General features: G+C 46.8%; 1 protein-coding gene across 9 annotated transcripts in view; it reads right to left on the bottom strand.

Moving 5' to 3' along the window:
• Window positions 1-16,547, bottom strand: part of LOC1269819 (homeodomain-interacting protein kinase 2) — a 64,404-nt gene that overhangs the window by 23,404 nt on the left and 24,453 nt on the right. For 4 of the 9 annotated variants that reach the window (XM_061640619.1, XM_061640617.1, XM_061640618.1 and 1 more), the window contains exons 1-2: window positions 1,029-1,068; window positions 598-872 (exon numbers count right to left, since the gene is read on the bottom strand). In XM_061640619.1, the coding sequence (XP_061496603.1) occupies window positions 598-872; window positions 1,029-1,053 (300 nt within the window). In that variant the 5' untranslated portion in view covers window positions 1,054-1,068. Of the gene's footprint in view, window positions 1-597; window positions 873-1,028; window positions 1,069-16,547 lie in introns of those variants that run through there. The other 5 variants (XM_061640621.1, XM_061640620.1, XM_061640622.1 and 2 more) reach the window with 2 other exon arrangements.

Genomic DNA, 16,547 nt, shown 5'->3' on the forward strand with positions numbered 1-16,547 from the left:
TTCTCGTCGGCCACAGTCAGCAGCAGCAGCAGCAGAACGAGCAGTGTTTTTCGGGGAGGGAAAAAGCGTAATAATTTGCACAAACATTCATTAACCTACAAAGTGGCACCATAGGCGCGCAAAAAGTTTGGAGCGGAAAAGTTGCTAACGTTCCTGTCAGAACGCGAAACAATAATCACACACAGCCACTGCCAAAGCCTGCTTCAGTGTCAGGGCAAAGCAAGGTGTACAGTTAAGCGTAGATGTAGTTGAAGGAAACGACGCTTGTTCCGACGACAGCTAATTACCAGCTCAGGTACAATGCTTTTGGGCTTAATTTCGGTCTAGGAACCGTTTATACGCGTGAAATCTTCCGTGAGGAGCAACTAATTACACTGCCAAACTGTTATAAAACTGTTATACAGTAATTATTCTAGGTGTTGCCCGCAGAAGATCTCTTGGATGGAGGGCTATAGTTCGTTGCAGCAACATTTTTGAGGCAGCATTTTACCATTATGTCCCCCGAACAGGGTCAATAGAAGCGTTTTTCGTAACATTTAATCATTGTAAGCATAAAATACCCTTTAATATAGAATCCTTTTCACTGTTTACACTTACCTCATACTGGGCGGAGAGGGAGTAGAGCACCTCGTGCTGTACCAGCTGGTAGTCACCGTCGGCACCGCTGCTGGAACGCTTGCTGGAGGTCTGCGTGTTGGCATGACCTCCTCCGGTTGCAACCTTTGAATGTGCCGTCTTGGAGCCGTTGGACGGGGCACCCATAGCCCCGGAAGTTGCAACCGTGCCGCTGCTGCCGCTCGGTACGCCGCCGCCGCCGCCGCCGCCGCCGCCACTGGTTGCACCACACTCACCGCAACCACAAACGCCCTCTGCTGCGTAAAGGAAACAAACAGAAACGGCGTTACATCACCTCATTAGAATTTATAACACAATTCGAATCATGATTAGAGCGCGCACACACACACACAAGGGCGTTCTACATATGGGAGAGGAGGGTGGAGCATTTTTTTGTATTGCCCCGCACTTACTGCTGATTCGGAGCTTACAGCACATTATTCAAACACACAACATACAGAAGAAATACAGATATAAAAAAGGAGCACGAGAATTAACTATCACATTTCGTTGCTTTTTTACGTTCCACTTGCTGCTCGATAAGGGGAATGTGTCATTAAAACTCGTTTTACTGGAAACACAATTTTAAACTATGCTGTCATGCAATCCTTTCCCTCCTTTTTCATGTCTGTTTTTGTGTGTGTTGTTGTTGTTCTTCTTTCCACGTTAAACCTGTTGTTCCGCTGCTTCGAAGGGTGGACAACATTGGGAATTGTTGGTAACCTTTTTCGTACACCAAAACAAGTTCTAGCGGACCTCTCTAGAACCAACCGGTCGAGGCAGTAGCACACCATTCAGGAGGACATGCACCAGATAGTTACTGTTACTTTTACAAACACTTTTTCATAATTGAATTAACCCTACTCCTTAAGAATCAATACACAATTTCCCTGCTTTTAATCTCCCAGGTCGTATTGATTCAATTAAATTACATAAACCCATCCAGCGCAAACCATTCTACTGCCATTCGTGCCTAGAACTGTGCAACGGGTGGAAATGGGTGAAATATTTATCCCTCCGCAGTAGCAGCCAACCAACCACCGCCAGCCATAAGTCAAAGCAAATGGTAACACAAAGTTGGGTGGAAAAATTGGTTTATTTATAAAATCGAAACCCCGCCTGTGACGCAAATCGGGCCCCATCCCACACACAAACACACACGCCGATGATGTTGACAGCAAAAAAAAAGAAGAGGGAAGCGCGTTTGTGACGCGCCAAAACCAGTCCAAATAGGTGGCAAAGAGAGAAGAAGGCAGCGCTCGCTGTTGATGTTAGTCTTTTAATATACCCTAGGAGAGACGTTCCTAGGCCCATATTTGCTTCGCGAATCGTTTTTGAAGGATATGTAACGGGTCGTCGTGTCAAAAGAGCAATGGGTAACGCGGATGCACTCGCAGCAGAGTTCACATCTTGTGCGCCGACCATCTGCAGTATAATTTCGAAGGAAGAAAGGGAAGAACAGGAAGCAGCTCTTCGTAAACAAAGGGCAATCTAGCCGATGATTGTTGTTTGTTGATTTGCATAAGAAATTCATATTACTTGCTGGATGATCGTGGCTACGCTTCTGGCTTTGCCATCTTAAAGCTGATTAAATCCCCCCAGAATATCAATGACTTTTGATTCGGAGCGAAAGAACAGCCTCGACGACTTCTATCCTTCTATTCTTTGGTACCATCAATCATTGGATTTTCCCCCCACCCTTTCGATTGATGACTATCTATTTTTCCCATGGGAAAATCAATCAATCCATGACCGTCAGCGTCTCTCTTGGCGAAGGAAACCGTTCTGACAGTTACATAACGTTCCATAACGAGCTCATATTAGCTCCAGCTGTGAAGCATAATTAGTTGATTTAACTTTGGAAAACTGATCCCCCCCCCCATGGATTATCGTTCGCAATGGAACAAACAAACCCTACGAAAAAAAAAACGCCACACATTTTCACATTTTTCCACGCAAACGCGCAAACGGAAAGCTGAGAAAGTGGTCTGCGCGCGCTTGCGATTTTAATGGTGACGCGGAATGCGGTAACAAATTGTAACCAACGCTGGCTGGCTGTCTATTGCACACGCGTTCACATCTCATGCGGCGGCGCTCGCCACTTTCTACCGATAAAGTGACAAGTAGCAGCAGTTTTGAGGCGGCGGCGCATTGAAAACATTAAGCGAGCGTTGAGGTAGCAGCAGCAGCAGCATAACGCAACTACCGTCTGATTTCTGTTTTGCAGCAAACAAACAATAATAGCAACACCAAGCACATCTGGCTCCGGGTGTTTTTCCTTCCAACCGCGTAACGGTACGGGACATACAAGGGGAGCCAGGCCCCAAAGACATTGCGCCGGTGTCAATCAAAGAGGCAACCAGCAGCATAATATCAAGCACGAGAGAGAGAGCCTTTTACGGCATGAGACCCTAGCAAAATTGTACTTAAAACTGTGAAGAAATTGCTTACCCAGCAGCAGTAGGAAGGAAGTCGCAAATCGTCACCTGCACAAAAACGACCTGCCGACGGTACATCCGGTGGCGAATGGGCAAAAGAAGACACGGCGGCGGGCGCAGGGAGAAGAATGTGTGGGACTGGCAATTAAAAGGAAATTTCAATCCACACACATGCAGCCTTTTCTCAGCGCACAGTTTTCACACTGTCTTGTGGCGTTTTAGTGCACCACACACTGTAAATCTTTACCGAAACGCATGCTATTCTGACCGGAAAGCAGAACCGGTTCTTCAGCACAGCACACAAATAAAAATTTGCGACTGTGGCTACGATCGCCTCCCTGGGACGACCTTTCTCCGAGCCGAGTTCAGAAGAGGCAAAATTGTGTGCGATCAGCGAAAAAGTAGGCCAACGCAGAAAGGCCAACTCCTGCACAGACACACCGGAATCGGAAAGGAGACACCTTCTTCTCACGGGCGCGGATTCAACGGATAGGATAACAACAGCATCAACCCAACCAAAACCCGTCCAATTTATTTTATTTCGCTTAATGCCCTTTTCCGATTCCGAGTTGCCGTTTTCATTCGGCTTGGTTCTGTGCAAAACACCCTTTCCCCAAACAGATTGTAATACGAACATACGCCATTGACATATAAAAAGAATTATCGTTCGTCTCCTAAATCCCACCGATATACTAGAAATATATACATGTGTGTAAAAGCCTTCCAGGGCGCCTGCTGTCGCTTTCGAAATCACCGGCTGTGTGTGTGTGTGTGTGTGTCAACGCCGGCTGTCATTTGTTGGCGAACGAAAAAAACCTGTATGCTTATGAAGCATGAATCTTATCACCATCACCACCCTTCACCACCTTCCCACCGCAGAGTCAAACACACAGACGTCAGTGAGGACGATGTTGTCGATGCAGAAAAGCCATTCCGATTGTGGAGCACCCGCCGCCCCTGCCTGCAATGCCCCCGCCCCCCACCACAACTCGCACCGTTTTCTAATGACCTCTGGCAATTGCGGCGCAATTTCGACGTTCGGCCATGCGAGCAAAACTATATCGCGTCGCATCATAAACCACATGCACACACACACATAAACGTATACGTAAATGCCACCTCTTACGATGAGCCGCGCGTGTGTGTACACTCCCCCCACATACTACGCGGGACCAAACTGCGCCGGTGGGGAAAAGCAAACAGCCAAATAATCATAACCGTTACATGGGGAAAATGGGCTGGATGAGACACAACGCACGACGCGCGGACACACAAAAAAGGGAGGTGATAATAAATCGAATCACGAAGAGGGGCAGGCAACAGCAGGGCAAAAAATATTCCAAATATCAGCAAAATGTTGTGCCTGCTGCTTCCCCTTGCCCGCAAGGGGGCGACGACGACAAGACCCTTCAATCAAACGGCAAGCCAAAGGCGAAAAAAGGCTCGCGCGTTAGGGCGAAATTAAACCGTACGTATCAGCGAGTTTGATACAATTTACTGGAACAGTTTTTTGTGTGCAATTATTGCAAGAATATACCAAACAGTGTCTTTTTTGTGCGTTGAGAGGGACGTGTGTGTTGTAGTGAGGCAAAAAGCAGTCTTACACAAAGCCAACATTTCCGTCTTACTTTGTAATAAAATGCGGCCAAAGAATGTAGCATCGTGGCGTGCAGAGAAGAGATGGTTCTGTGGTGCCGTCACACGCGGGGGACGTTTAACGACACACCCAGCGGAACTGTTTTATAGTGCGATATTGTTGTGGAAAATCATTAAAATCGTGCTCGTAATTTTCAAGCATCATAAACTCCAACTCAACCCCAAACGGCACCAACGCACACGTGCTGGAAAGCGAAAATTGTCACAAAATCGGTTACAACACGAAATGATCTTCGCCGGTAGTGGGATTTGAAATCAAAATGACTACAAACGCAGGAAGGGCATTTTAAGTACCGAGCTAGTACAAGGCAAACATGTTACTACGGAAAAGATGATTCTCTTTATAGGTCAACATACTTCAAGGATCTTCTACCCCGTCGTGTGGACGTCATAACTCCAGCTTCTCTTACAATGTACACCACCAGCAGCAGTGTATCGTACGCATCTTATAAATAGATACTTTTGCATTATCAAAGCACGAAGATCCATCTCAATTAACGTCTTATCATGACAGCCCACAAGAAAGGACGCCTATTTTTGCATCAAGCCTCATCAAAAGCATAATGGCATCGAACTCGCACGCAAGAAAAAAGCACGTGAGTGTGTGATTGTATCTTCAGCAACTGCAAAAACGGTGCCTAGACAACCACCCAGGTTTTGCAGAAAAGCGACCAATGTCCTCTACCCTCTCTTAGACGAAGTATCATCATGTCCCTTTCTGTCCGATACAGAGTGCTTTGACTATCCCAATACCAGCCAGGACAAGGCAAGGCAAGCCAGCACAATGGTTCCATCGTTGGTGCGCAAAAATAGCGCATTGTTGCGAAGAACTCTGCGGCTCGATCGATTATAGGAGAAATATTGATAAACGATAAGTAAGTGAAGCGAAAGGGACGCGCGCAAAGAGAGGTGTGGACTGTGGCACGCTAAAGCTTCCGACGTTCCTGTTCCCTTCCCCACCACAACACACACACACGCACGTATGACTAGAATAGAAAATGTTCCCAAGTTCACCCATTCCACCTCCTACACCAAGGTCATCCCCACTGAGGCAAGGAAAAAACAATTTTGCAAGGCCCCGACAAACATTTGCTTCCACCAACAGACGGACGATGATGACGGAGACGGTGCCCGCTGCTACTTCGACTACTACCACCCGTGTGTGTTCCAGACAGTTTGCTCGCTGTGTATTAGGGCACACAATAACACACATCTATCTTTCCGCCTTTTGCTATTGTTTGCGCAAGATGTCTTCGCTTCTCTCCACGATAAAAGCGCCACCTGAACGAACCGTGGGTGTGTGTGTGAGCAGACACACGCTAGTCCGGGATTTACACGGTGCCGCGCTCAAACATGATTAAGACTTGACGCAGCGAACTGACGCAGAGAGAGCCGCACGCGTTACAAACTTTTTCGTGGAAATGTCAGTTTTCGTTTATTCCACCCTGTAACTAACAGTTTCCTTCTCAACGGGACCAAAGAAAGAGGTGGTATGGAGTTAGGTGGGGGGATCATCGTTATTTGATTTACACGACAAGAAAAGAATAGATTGATGAGACGAGCGGAAGTTTGACTTGTGAAATGGGAGGAAAAGGCAGGCATCGCCCGCGAACGAAAGGAAAAGCTTCCAAAGAAATCCGCAAAGGACAAACACCCCAGGAAAGGGCCGCTTCAGATTGGTAGTTCTCTTTCTCTCTCCCTTCTCTCTCTGTGCAGAGGCTTTTTCCTCTTTCACTCTTTCCCCTTCCTTGGTCTTATTATTTTATTCGCTTCAAATGTAATATTTTATCCAAGGTTTACATTACACCGCGCCGACGATGACGTCCGACAGTATAAATACACACAGCCCAGCCATCGTCTCTCTTGGGGTGAAAATTTGCCAATTCGGGCGTTGCGTGTAACGAACCGATTTAGAAAGACTGCTTTTGGAATGCCACCTCACAAAATCCACACTGCACAGCACAGCCCAAAACTTGCCAGTGTGGAACCTCCAGCAGCGCTACGACAGCACACAAACACACACCATAATGTTTGGGAAATCATCCACCCAGAAAGGGAGAACGGTTTCCCACTTAGAAATCGCTACATAATGACACTTGGGAATCTAAGAAAAGGTAATTCTTTTGAAACTCAAAACGCGCTAACAAAACGCACGATCCCTTCAATGTGCCCTTGACGGATGGTGCTGTGCCCGCTGCTGCTGCTGCTGCTGCCAATATAACGAACCGAGGTTAAAAATAATAACTTCCAACGAATAAAAGCAGACGACGCACTCGCACACACATGCGTACAGTGCGAAAGAACAGGAGAATGGCGAAAGAATAACACCCAAACCGGAAAAGCATCATTTCTCGGGAAGGGAAAATACCTTTGCTATTTCCGGCAGCGGTGTTTTTAAAGGTGAAGCGCGAGGTGAAAGAAAAGATGGCGTAAAGCAATTACGCCGCTGCCCGTGTATGTGTGTGTATTAGATTAAATTATTTGCACCAAAGTTAACTCGAACACGGTGGAATTGGTGTTCGATAAATCGATTATGCTCTTAAGTTGCAAGATATATTGTAAGGCGCATGTGTACGCAGCACTTTACATGAGAATGAATCGTTTTAAACCAACAGCACACTTAAACCTTTTCAGTTTTTACTCTACCCAACCGTAGGATCAGGCCTCAGACAGGCGGCATTTGGTTTTGGTGCTATTAACGAAGCAAAAGTTTACCGATAATTAATCCGCGTGATATAGGACCGCTGCGCCAACTAAGAATCCACCGATAGAGCCCCAAAGGGAGCAGCGGCGACTGACTGGTTTTCCTTCAGATCGGATCTCGTTTTACCAGCATTAGTGCCGTCAGACGAGGGCACCCATTCGATGATGGAGGCCACCACTCGTCGTCGTGGAATCGGCGCCTCCAGTACCCTTCCACATTAACCACCTGCAGCTGCGGAAGGTTGTTGACGACGCGCGTGCTGTGTGGAAAAGTATTGACATTTGTGCGTGCGCGATACCTGTCAAACGCTATCTGTCAATGTCAAAGGCACGATCGCACCAGCCATTCAATACATTATTTTAATGATTCTTTAAGCTCATAAGCACAGAAAGCTTACACATACGAGGCTTTGTAGCAATCCCGCATAGTGAAATGTAATTTTAATTAAAATAATTCCATATCATTTTCATACAGCGTACGCTCGCTTGTTGCTCGATAAATAGCGGTGCAAATGATCAATTCCCCGAACGCTATAAAGGCTTCGGCGAAATTGGATGCGATTTTTGGAGCATCAAATACGAAAACACAACGCCACAACAACGCCGATGCGGTGCGGAAAATTCATTTCCATACGATAGATAATAACTGTGCGTGAGGCATCAAATAGCACACTCACACACATTTCAGCACACATCGTGCGGTAAAGGGAGTGGGTGTTTGTGTGTGTGTCTGTGCTTGATGATGTTGTTTTGATGCTTCTGTGAATTATGGAAAATTTGAAATCTGATACATTTTCATTTCACTCCACTCTCGCATCCAATTTCGGAAAGGCTGAAGCCTTACCGTACGCAACTGTAAGCGCTTCTCACAGTGTAGCGCGCCCGCTTGGAGTTAAACTATTCCCAAATGCGGTAAACATTTATTAGCACCTTTCGCTTTGCCGCCACGGTGCGTTTGGCGAGGATAAATCAACCGTTGAGCCAACGGCAGCTTACACATTCCCACTTTAGTTCCGCTAACTACAATACCGGGCAGCTGCCCAAGATAAAGGCACGGAAGGTTCACCTCCAATCGAAGCTCCCCCTTCCGCAATAGCGTATCGTTTGCGCCCGCGTTACAATTAATCGCGACGGAATGAATCTGCACAGACACGTGATGTTCATATTTCTTTCTTGCCTGCGATGGGGGGGTTCAATTTAAAGGAGCACAAAGAAGAAACATACCATCCGGTACAGTTACATCTTTGCCTCACGCACCGCCCACCGCCTCTCGCACTTTTGCCGGCAAACCGGTACGATTAACTTATCGAAGTGAAATAAATTTATTAGCCTAGTCGAACAAATAATCACGTTTCAATGAAACGCACTTTTTTTTCGCTTATTCTTCACTCCGCACACAAGTGTACACAACAACGGAAAAAAACAACAACAACCCTACCGCAAGCAGAGGCGTTGGGAAAAAGGCTTTCTCCTTTCTGTCCGGAGAACTTTTGTGCCGTTGTGCGGAGCTTTTTCACTTCCTTCCTCTACGAACGAACGAGGAAAGAGCGGGGTAAGGGCGGGTTGAAAGATATCGGTGTCATGTCTGAAAGCCAACGGTGCCCGCGCGCCCTGCTATTGAAATTATTTTACAAACAACATCTGCGCGCCGCTGCTGGTTTGTCGCTGGTGTGCAGCGCCGGGAAAGAAAGAGCGCCATTTGACACGCATTATTTCTTCCCCACTTCCCGCTCACTGTCTGTAAACTAATTTGCTATCGCTGTGTGCAACGAGGAACGGGTTTTCGTCCGTTTCCCGTCTGCAACAACGGCGACCATCAACCAACCAACCTACCACCCCCCCACCAACAATGACAAACGGTTCCCAAACGCAATCTGCTGGGCCTCTGCAAGAATCTCTCCAAGTTGTGTGCGCCCACGTTAGGGCCTACGACCATTTTCAGACCTTGGAAGTTGGAAACCAGATCAGACAACGGTTCAGACTGTGCCAAGCCCGCATATCAACGGTGCCGACAATACGTCTCCGTTTACTTAAGCGACGCAATTATCTGTGGCCAGAGTGTTTCCAATATCTTCCATGGCGAATGCAATACTGAGCTCTTGTAGAAGAGCTGAAATTAAGCTCACAGATCTGGATCTTTTACTCTTCTGTAGCATAAGGCGAAGACGAGTATTTCAATCACATCAAATGTCCAAAGATCTTCAGAAGATTTGAAGTGATGAAGGCTTTCAATTCTGAAGATCTACAAAAGAACAAACCATTGGAGATGTTGGGATGTATCTAAGACCAGCTGTAGTATACAAGAACGATAACGTACTGATAAAAATAACATGTCATCTTGGAGCATCCGTTAAGAAAAAAGATTTCCAATAACACAGGTAACTTCCATGGAGACATTAAGCATTAACTATTACAAGGTAGTTCAGTGGTAGTGCTGTCACTTCTGTTTCACAGCAAAAGCCACAACACACACACTTCTTGCTGACAGCTAATGAGCCAATAAGTGCCAATGAAACAAAAACACAAAATCAATCCACCTAACCACTGGCCTGCACTCCCGGAGTAAACCGGCAACCCGCTGACGCTGCCCTTCGGCGCCGAACCGAAGACCTGAGAGCACGGGGTGGGTCCGGTCTGTGCAGGGTTAGTGTCAAACGTGACAAATTGCCCTTCGCTCTCTCTCGCGCTAGGCAAATTCAATGCAATCTCTCTTCGCTAATTGCACCTGATTCAAAGGCTGATCATGATGATAATTTTTAGCTCACTCCCTACCACTGCCACCGACGACCGCTTGCTATCGTATGCGCGACACTATTGCAGAGCCAGCCATTTGTCAGCAGCGAATAAATAACGGACCTCGAAAGCCCTTATGCGCGCTTCAGGGTCGGAGGATTTATAATCGAAGCTCATCAGCGCTGCTCAGTGGTGCACCGGGAGCGAGACGATGCACCAGGCAGCAGCTCAGCAACCAGCAACAGCGCTAATGGAATCAGCGCGCCAATATTGCGTAGGCAAACCTGATTTTTGTTTATTATTGAAATCGGAGTGCGATAGCAACTCGATGAAGCTCTGACCGTACGCGAAGGTTTCGATCTGCTGCCAGGCAAGAGAAACTTGTTCTTCGTTCAATATGGCGGTGTCAGATCTGGTTCTAGGTTCTAGATAGCCGTGATCGCGTTGACACACACAGTCCCAACACAGAATGCACACACACACACACACGGAATGCACGGCCATACCTGTCGACCTGGCAAAGCAATCAAGATCTGTGCTAGATCCTAACATCTGTCACATCTATACGACTTCAAACAGACGCACGGCGACCTCATGAGACAACGCATGTAATATTAGAATAGATTGGCACCATCCACCACAAACCGCATACTCAAACGTCTCGATTATTCACTCCTCTGATCTAACGAAATGCAAATAACCGCCAAGTCATTCCGCGCCCGGCACACTATGCCCCATCTCCCAGCAGAGACACGCCAAACAGATATGAGCACAGACGACGATGGCGACTCGCCCAAAATAAATTGAAACGGGGCGCGCACACAAAAAGAAGGAAGAACACCACCCCGAATTGACTGCCAACCTACCGACAGTCATATAAATGCGGCAATGTCACAGCAGTTTCGGTTCGGTATCTTTGGGTTAAGGGCCGCCGAGTCTCGCACTCTCCAAAAATGCACACACAAATAGGTTCATCAAATTGCCATAATCTCCATGAGCTCAGCAAGAACGTGTACTGCTGCTGCTTCTGCTCCACTCATTCGCCGCATTCGCCGTGTATGACAGTGACAAATGAAGGATCGCATTTTCGCGATCCATCTCGACTCTGCCGGTTGCCGGTGAGTCATCAGCCGATGGCACCAGTAAATGTAATGTCTTGCTGGGCCCGCACAAGGCAATTGGACAGGCCACACACCCACGTGTGCCAGCAGTCTACAGGTGAGCAAAAAACAATTAATAATTACACTGAGCATTGAATGACTCGTGCCAAACCAATCATCTGAAGCACCAACGCTTGACACTCGGGGCTCATTAATATCCCAAACTGTGCTTTCTGGTGCCTCACAAGACGCGCTCCCGCCCCTAAAACTACACCCTATGAGCTCGCGATAATCGACACGCTCACTTTAACTTTACACAGCCTGCTCTCCCACCGTTTCGGAAACCTTTCAAGACAAGCGTTTATCTACCAGCGTAGTTCCTCAAATCAGCAGTAAGTCACGGGAGTTCCAATGGAGAGTGTTCCAATGTCTTGGCAGAATACTGATGAATTTAAAACAGACGTCATCACACCTTACCTGCAAAAAGATAGAGCAAAACAGATGAAAACAGATTAATTATTTATACTCTCCTCCGGGGTAGGTGCGAATGGCATTAGTGTTGATACTTGTGAAACGGCGAAAGAAAGATTAATGAGAAATAAAGTACCTCTTTCACAGAGAGGCCAGGGAAAGACAAAACTAAAACTAAATCACAAATCTTTACTCAAAAACATTGAAACTGATTGATAAAATAGAAAATCTTTCACGCCTAAGGCAACGACGACAGAAAAAAAGAAAGGGAAAAGCTGTCCGTACAAACAACCTGTCCAAGCACTGGGGAAAACTGCCGTCCAGCGTCACCTGGCGCACGATGATATTGAATTATTCATAGGAAATTGAACAAAATATTGTTTTGCCGAGATTCGCTTCTCGTTCTTCGTGTCCTCGTGCACATTTCGTTTGCCGGTCCCTTGTTCCCTTGGACGCTTATTCTTCTTCTCTGTGTCTTCTTTTATGATTGTCCCCCTGTCTCTCTGTGGCTAGCGAGCAAGGGATATCTTCCACTGTTGATGAGGGCCCTGGGCACAGAAATAGACTTCTTACCGGGGGCAAATTACATTTATATTGCCTCCATTGCACTCGCAAACCGACACTCACCTGCACCTCTCTCACCACCACAGAAATCGACACAGAAAATCGACAAGCCTTCCGCAGCGAACTCTCTTGCGGCTGCACATAAAACCAGGTGCGACCCTGACCGAAGCGCGCACAACATTCGACGAATATGCCTAGCGTTAGTAACACAGACTCTAATTTCCCGTCACTTCCGGACGGGGCTCTACAGCTTCCTGCTTCGTGCTTCCACGTGCCTTGACATGTACAGCTTGCCTTGTTTGTAGGTAGATTGTGTGTATGCATTGCGCAACAAGTGCACACGCAACCTTGCACTTTACCTTGCCTCTAGCAGGATGTCATCGGCAGCCTCGGCCTTCGACAAACCGATCCATTTCCCCTGGGAACTTACATCGAAAGACGCTCTCTGGAAATGCGGTGTGTACGACGTCAATCAAAGGTCTCACCCGGACACCACCAGCAGAGCAAGGCTATCGAGTAGTCAGACTAACACACGTATCAAGGACACTATAAGCCCTCGTCGTTAGACAATCAGTCTGTCTTTTGTGACATTAAAGGCAACACAACTTCTTGTATCGTATCGGAACGTTTACAGGGAAATTCATGCAAGCGTAGGATGAGGACACATAAGCAACACTAAGCAGTGTTATCACATTCCCAGGAACTTTGGTGGACTTAATGTTCGGCGTGTTCGATAATAGATATTCCAATGACTTCTATTTCAATTACGAGCTACGTGGAATCAGCGTACATACAGTTGTATCTTTGGAGCTCATTGGTCCGTAAGGATGTTTCCGATCAGTTTCGTTCCAGGATTAAACCTTCCAGAAATTAGTTTTCCCCAGGCATCTAGGGTTTTAGCAAGAACTTCCTGCCCTTCCAACATTTCGATTTCGCTCTGCATCACATCACACAAGGGGACATTGGAATGAATATCTTTTCCACAAATAAAATAAAAGTGTAGCAACGGCCTTTACCCATTCACTCAAACCATTCACCAGCATTTCATCAGAAAGTTAATCAAAAAACGCCATCATGCAATAAATTCAACCGTCGCACACTACTTTTCCCCTTTCTGTACTGCAAATTGACGTCACAAGAAGCGTCCAATTCCCAACCCAACAGTCCCAACAAGCACTCGGGGTCTAAAAATCAGACTTCACACGCCAGAGCGCCCATAAATCGTTCGACATGTTTGTTACACCACAACACACCCGTGACACGTTTGCTGCCCCCACGAAACAAAGGGATGACAAAACAGTGAATGAGTGAGGGGGTGGTGTGCCTTGTTATTTTGTCTTGTATCCTTTTTTTTCGAGTCGGCAGGTTCGTCGGTCACCGTGGGTACGCGGATGGACGAAAGTGATTTATGCTTCGTGCTTGCAAGCAATGAACCTTTTTCTCTCCTAGCGAGCAAACCCGGGATGATAAATTTATTCTAATCATTCAAGATCCTATTACAGCCCGCTGGAGGAGCTTTTTTTAAAACTGGAAACCCCTTTTTCCCCCCGTCTGTAACAATGTGCGTCCAAGCGAAAACAAAAAGCCCTAAAATCTTAAACAAAAGCTAGCCCAATATCTCCTCTCTTGCGCCAAAACAAGCAATCGAAGGGGACACCGGCGCCTAAATCCCCGGCCCGGATAACTAATGATAATCAACCAGGATCCTTATCATCATTATTGGGGATGTGTCGCATCCCCCCCCCCCCTCCCATCCACCAATCGCGCCGCAGAAAAGGTCACCACCGTTCGAGGGGTGTCGTGTGTACTCGGGCGGGATAAAATTGTTGATTGCTTTCCTTCGCTGATAATGAATTCCCGATAACACAAAGAACCCTTTTGCTTTGGCGGGAGTCTTCCTTTTTCGGCCGGTTCGATAATCAGATGGTGGGCAGCAGTGTAGCACTGTCCGAAAATGATACAAAATAAAGCCGGCTCTATATTTAGAGGATGCAACCGGAAAAAAAGCAACCGCTCCAGCCATCATTCGGGACCGGCACAGAGACATCAAACGTAAGCTCCCGCCCTGTCCACCCTGAAAAGGGCACCAGAAAGACCAAGGACCCTTTGCTTTGTTGAAGAAACAAACAAGAAACACACACAAAAGCTCCAAAAGAAAAAGAGCTTTTCCTTTGCTCGGTGGAAATTATTATTTCTTCACGCTTTTCCAACGGATAATTGAAAACCATCTGTGCGAACCCCGGCCAACGGTTGATGGGGGGTGTTTTCATTGCGGTGGGTTTTCACCGCAAGGAAAATGTGGCTCCCTGACCCCCTCTTGGAGGCAAACAACAGGATCGAAGCGCAAATATATGTGTGTGTTGTGCTATGAATTGTTTCTCACACACACAAAATTGCTGCAGCAGCGCTATCTTTTTACGATTTGGATTTGTTTCGCTCTGCGTTGTTCATCGTGTGCGCCTTCTTCTTGTATATAGTGTGATTTATTTCCAACTGAAGAATATATTTCCCCCTCCGCCCGGGGCTTTCGGAAAAAAGGTTATTTATGTATTTATTCGAGTAACAAGCGCGTTGCGCTACAATCGTAAATCATACACTCATCACGCCCGCCGGTACACCGCGCGAGACACCGAACGCATCAATACTAAAGACACTCACACACACGCTTGCCTGGCAACAAACACGCTGCGCTTAATGCGTGCGTGTGTAAACCCCGAGCTTCTTGGCAGTTTTTCCGACCATACCCCTCCCTCCCCACTTATATAGTGATGGGGGCGCGCATCGCATATGTTGTTATTTTTATAGGAATGCGAGCGAGCGAGCACCACCACCAGCAACTCCCCAAACCCACAAATACAGCACTCACACACACTCTCTATCGGTCATTGCGTTGGGAGTGGGATTCTTCTGCCACCCGGGCCTTCCCTTCCCATGGGGTGTCTGTTTTGTTCCATCGACACACACACCCTCTCTCGATACGTGTAATTGGCGCTTCGTCATGTGCAACACTTCTGCAGCATAAAAACAGTTTTCGCGCTGAAAAATAACTTACTTGTCTCCTTAACAATGCATTATAATGGTGATAGTAATAAAGCAACAATCCGCAGCTGCTATCGATACACGCTGCCGAGGGAAAAGCTTCACACCAAACCAAGGTTGTCTACATGCAATTTCCACGGCATGATTTCGTTTCACCGTTAGCAAATCGAGTGCATTTATTATAAGTAGAACAAGTTCGAAACTTTAGGCCTCTTTTAGTCATGTTTAGTAGCCAAATAATTCAACTTTTACTGCAACATTGTATGACGACAGTTGCTTCGGCAGCCGACAGACAGCGTTTGCATCTTATACCGCACCGATTTCTTACGCAAGATATGCTTCGATGTGCACCGGCTGTATAAATAGCCGAAGCACCGTGTCTCACGCCGTCTTACAAACACTGCACACTGTCCACCACCTTTGCCACTTACTAAACAGCCGCTTGCCAAATGACGAACCGGTCCGATTAGCTTTTGGGAACCGTGCCGAAAATTAACCCACAGCACGTTGACCCCCCTGGCTGCTTGCTGCTGCTGCACGACCCACTCTTGGTACCACAACCTCAACTCAATGATTTGTATTAAAAACAAAACAAAATCTCCGATCGATTGCATAAAACAAGTACGAACTCGAAATTGGTCACACTCCAAAGCGATCTCACTCGGTGGCGCTTTCCATTTGCTATCGATGTATAAATACATTAACGACTTACTTACTACATTGAAGCAGAGAGCAGAGATAGCAATGCTATCTGGGGGTAAACAACAATCAAGCCTTCTGGCTGAAGCTCTCTTTCCCGCCCACACACTATCCACTCGAAAAGCATAATCTATCAATCAAATGAAATGCCGCACAAACGGCGACACTGTGTCACTGCTGCTGGGAAACTCGATCGAACTTTTATCGTCACGCCCCCTTCACTCACCCAAACGGAAAGAGAGCTGGGAGCCCGACCAGACCTTATCGAACACCGATTCGATAGGGTTTAATTAAGTTAGATCTACACCTTCATCTGCCACAAAAACCCGCCCGCTACATCTCAACAACACGTAACACGAGTCCGCTGCGTGATTGTCAATTACCTCTTGCTCGGTCGCTCTCTCTCTCTCTATCCCTTTTAGTTTATGTGGAAACAAAAACAACATACAAAAAAAACCCCAACAATCATCAGCAACCCAAAAGGATTCATTTTACATAAAACAACCAACGTTCATGATTGAAGCCACTG

Source organism: Anopheles gambiae, chromosome 2 (assembly GCF_943734735.2).
Source record: "Anopheles gambiae chromosome 2, idAnoGambNW_F1_1, whole genome shotgun sequence".
In the NCBI taxonomy this organism is placed as follows: Eukaryota; Metazoa; Arthropoda; class Insecta; order Diptera; family Culicidae; genus Anopheles; species Anopheles gambiae.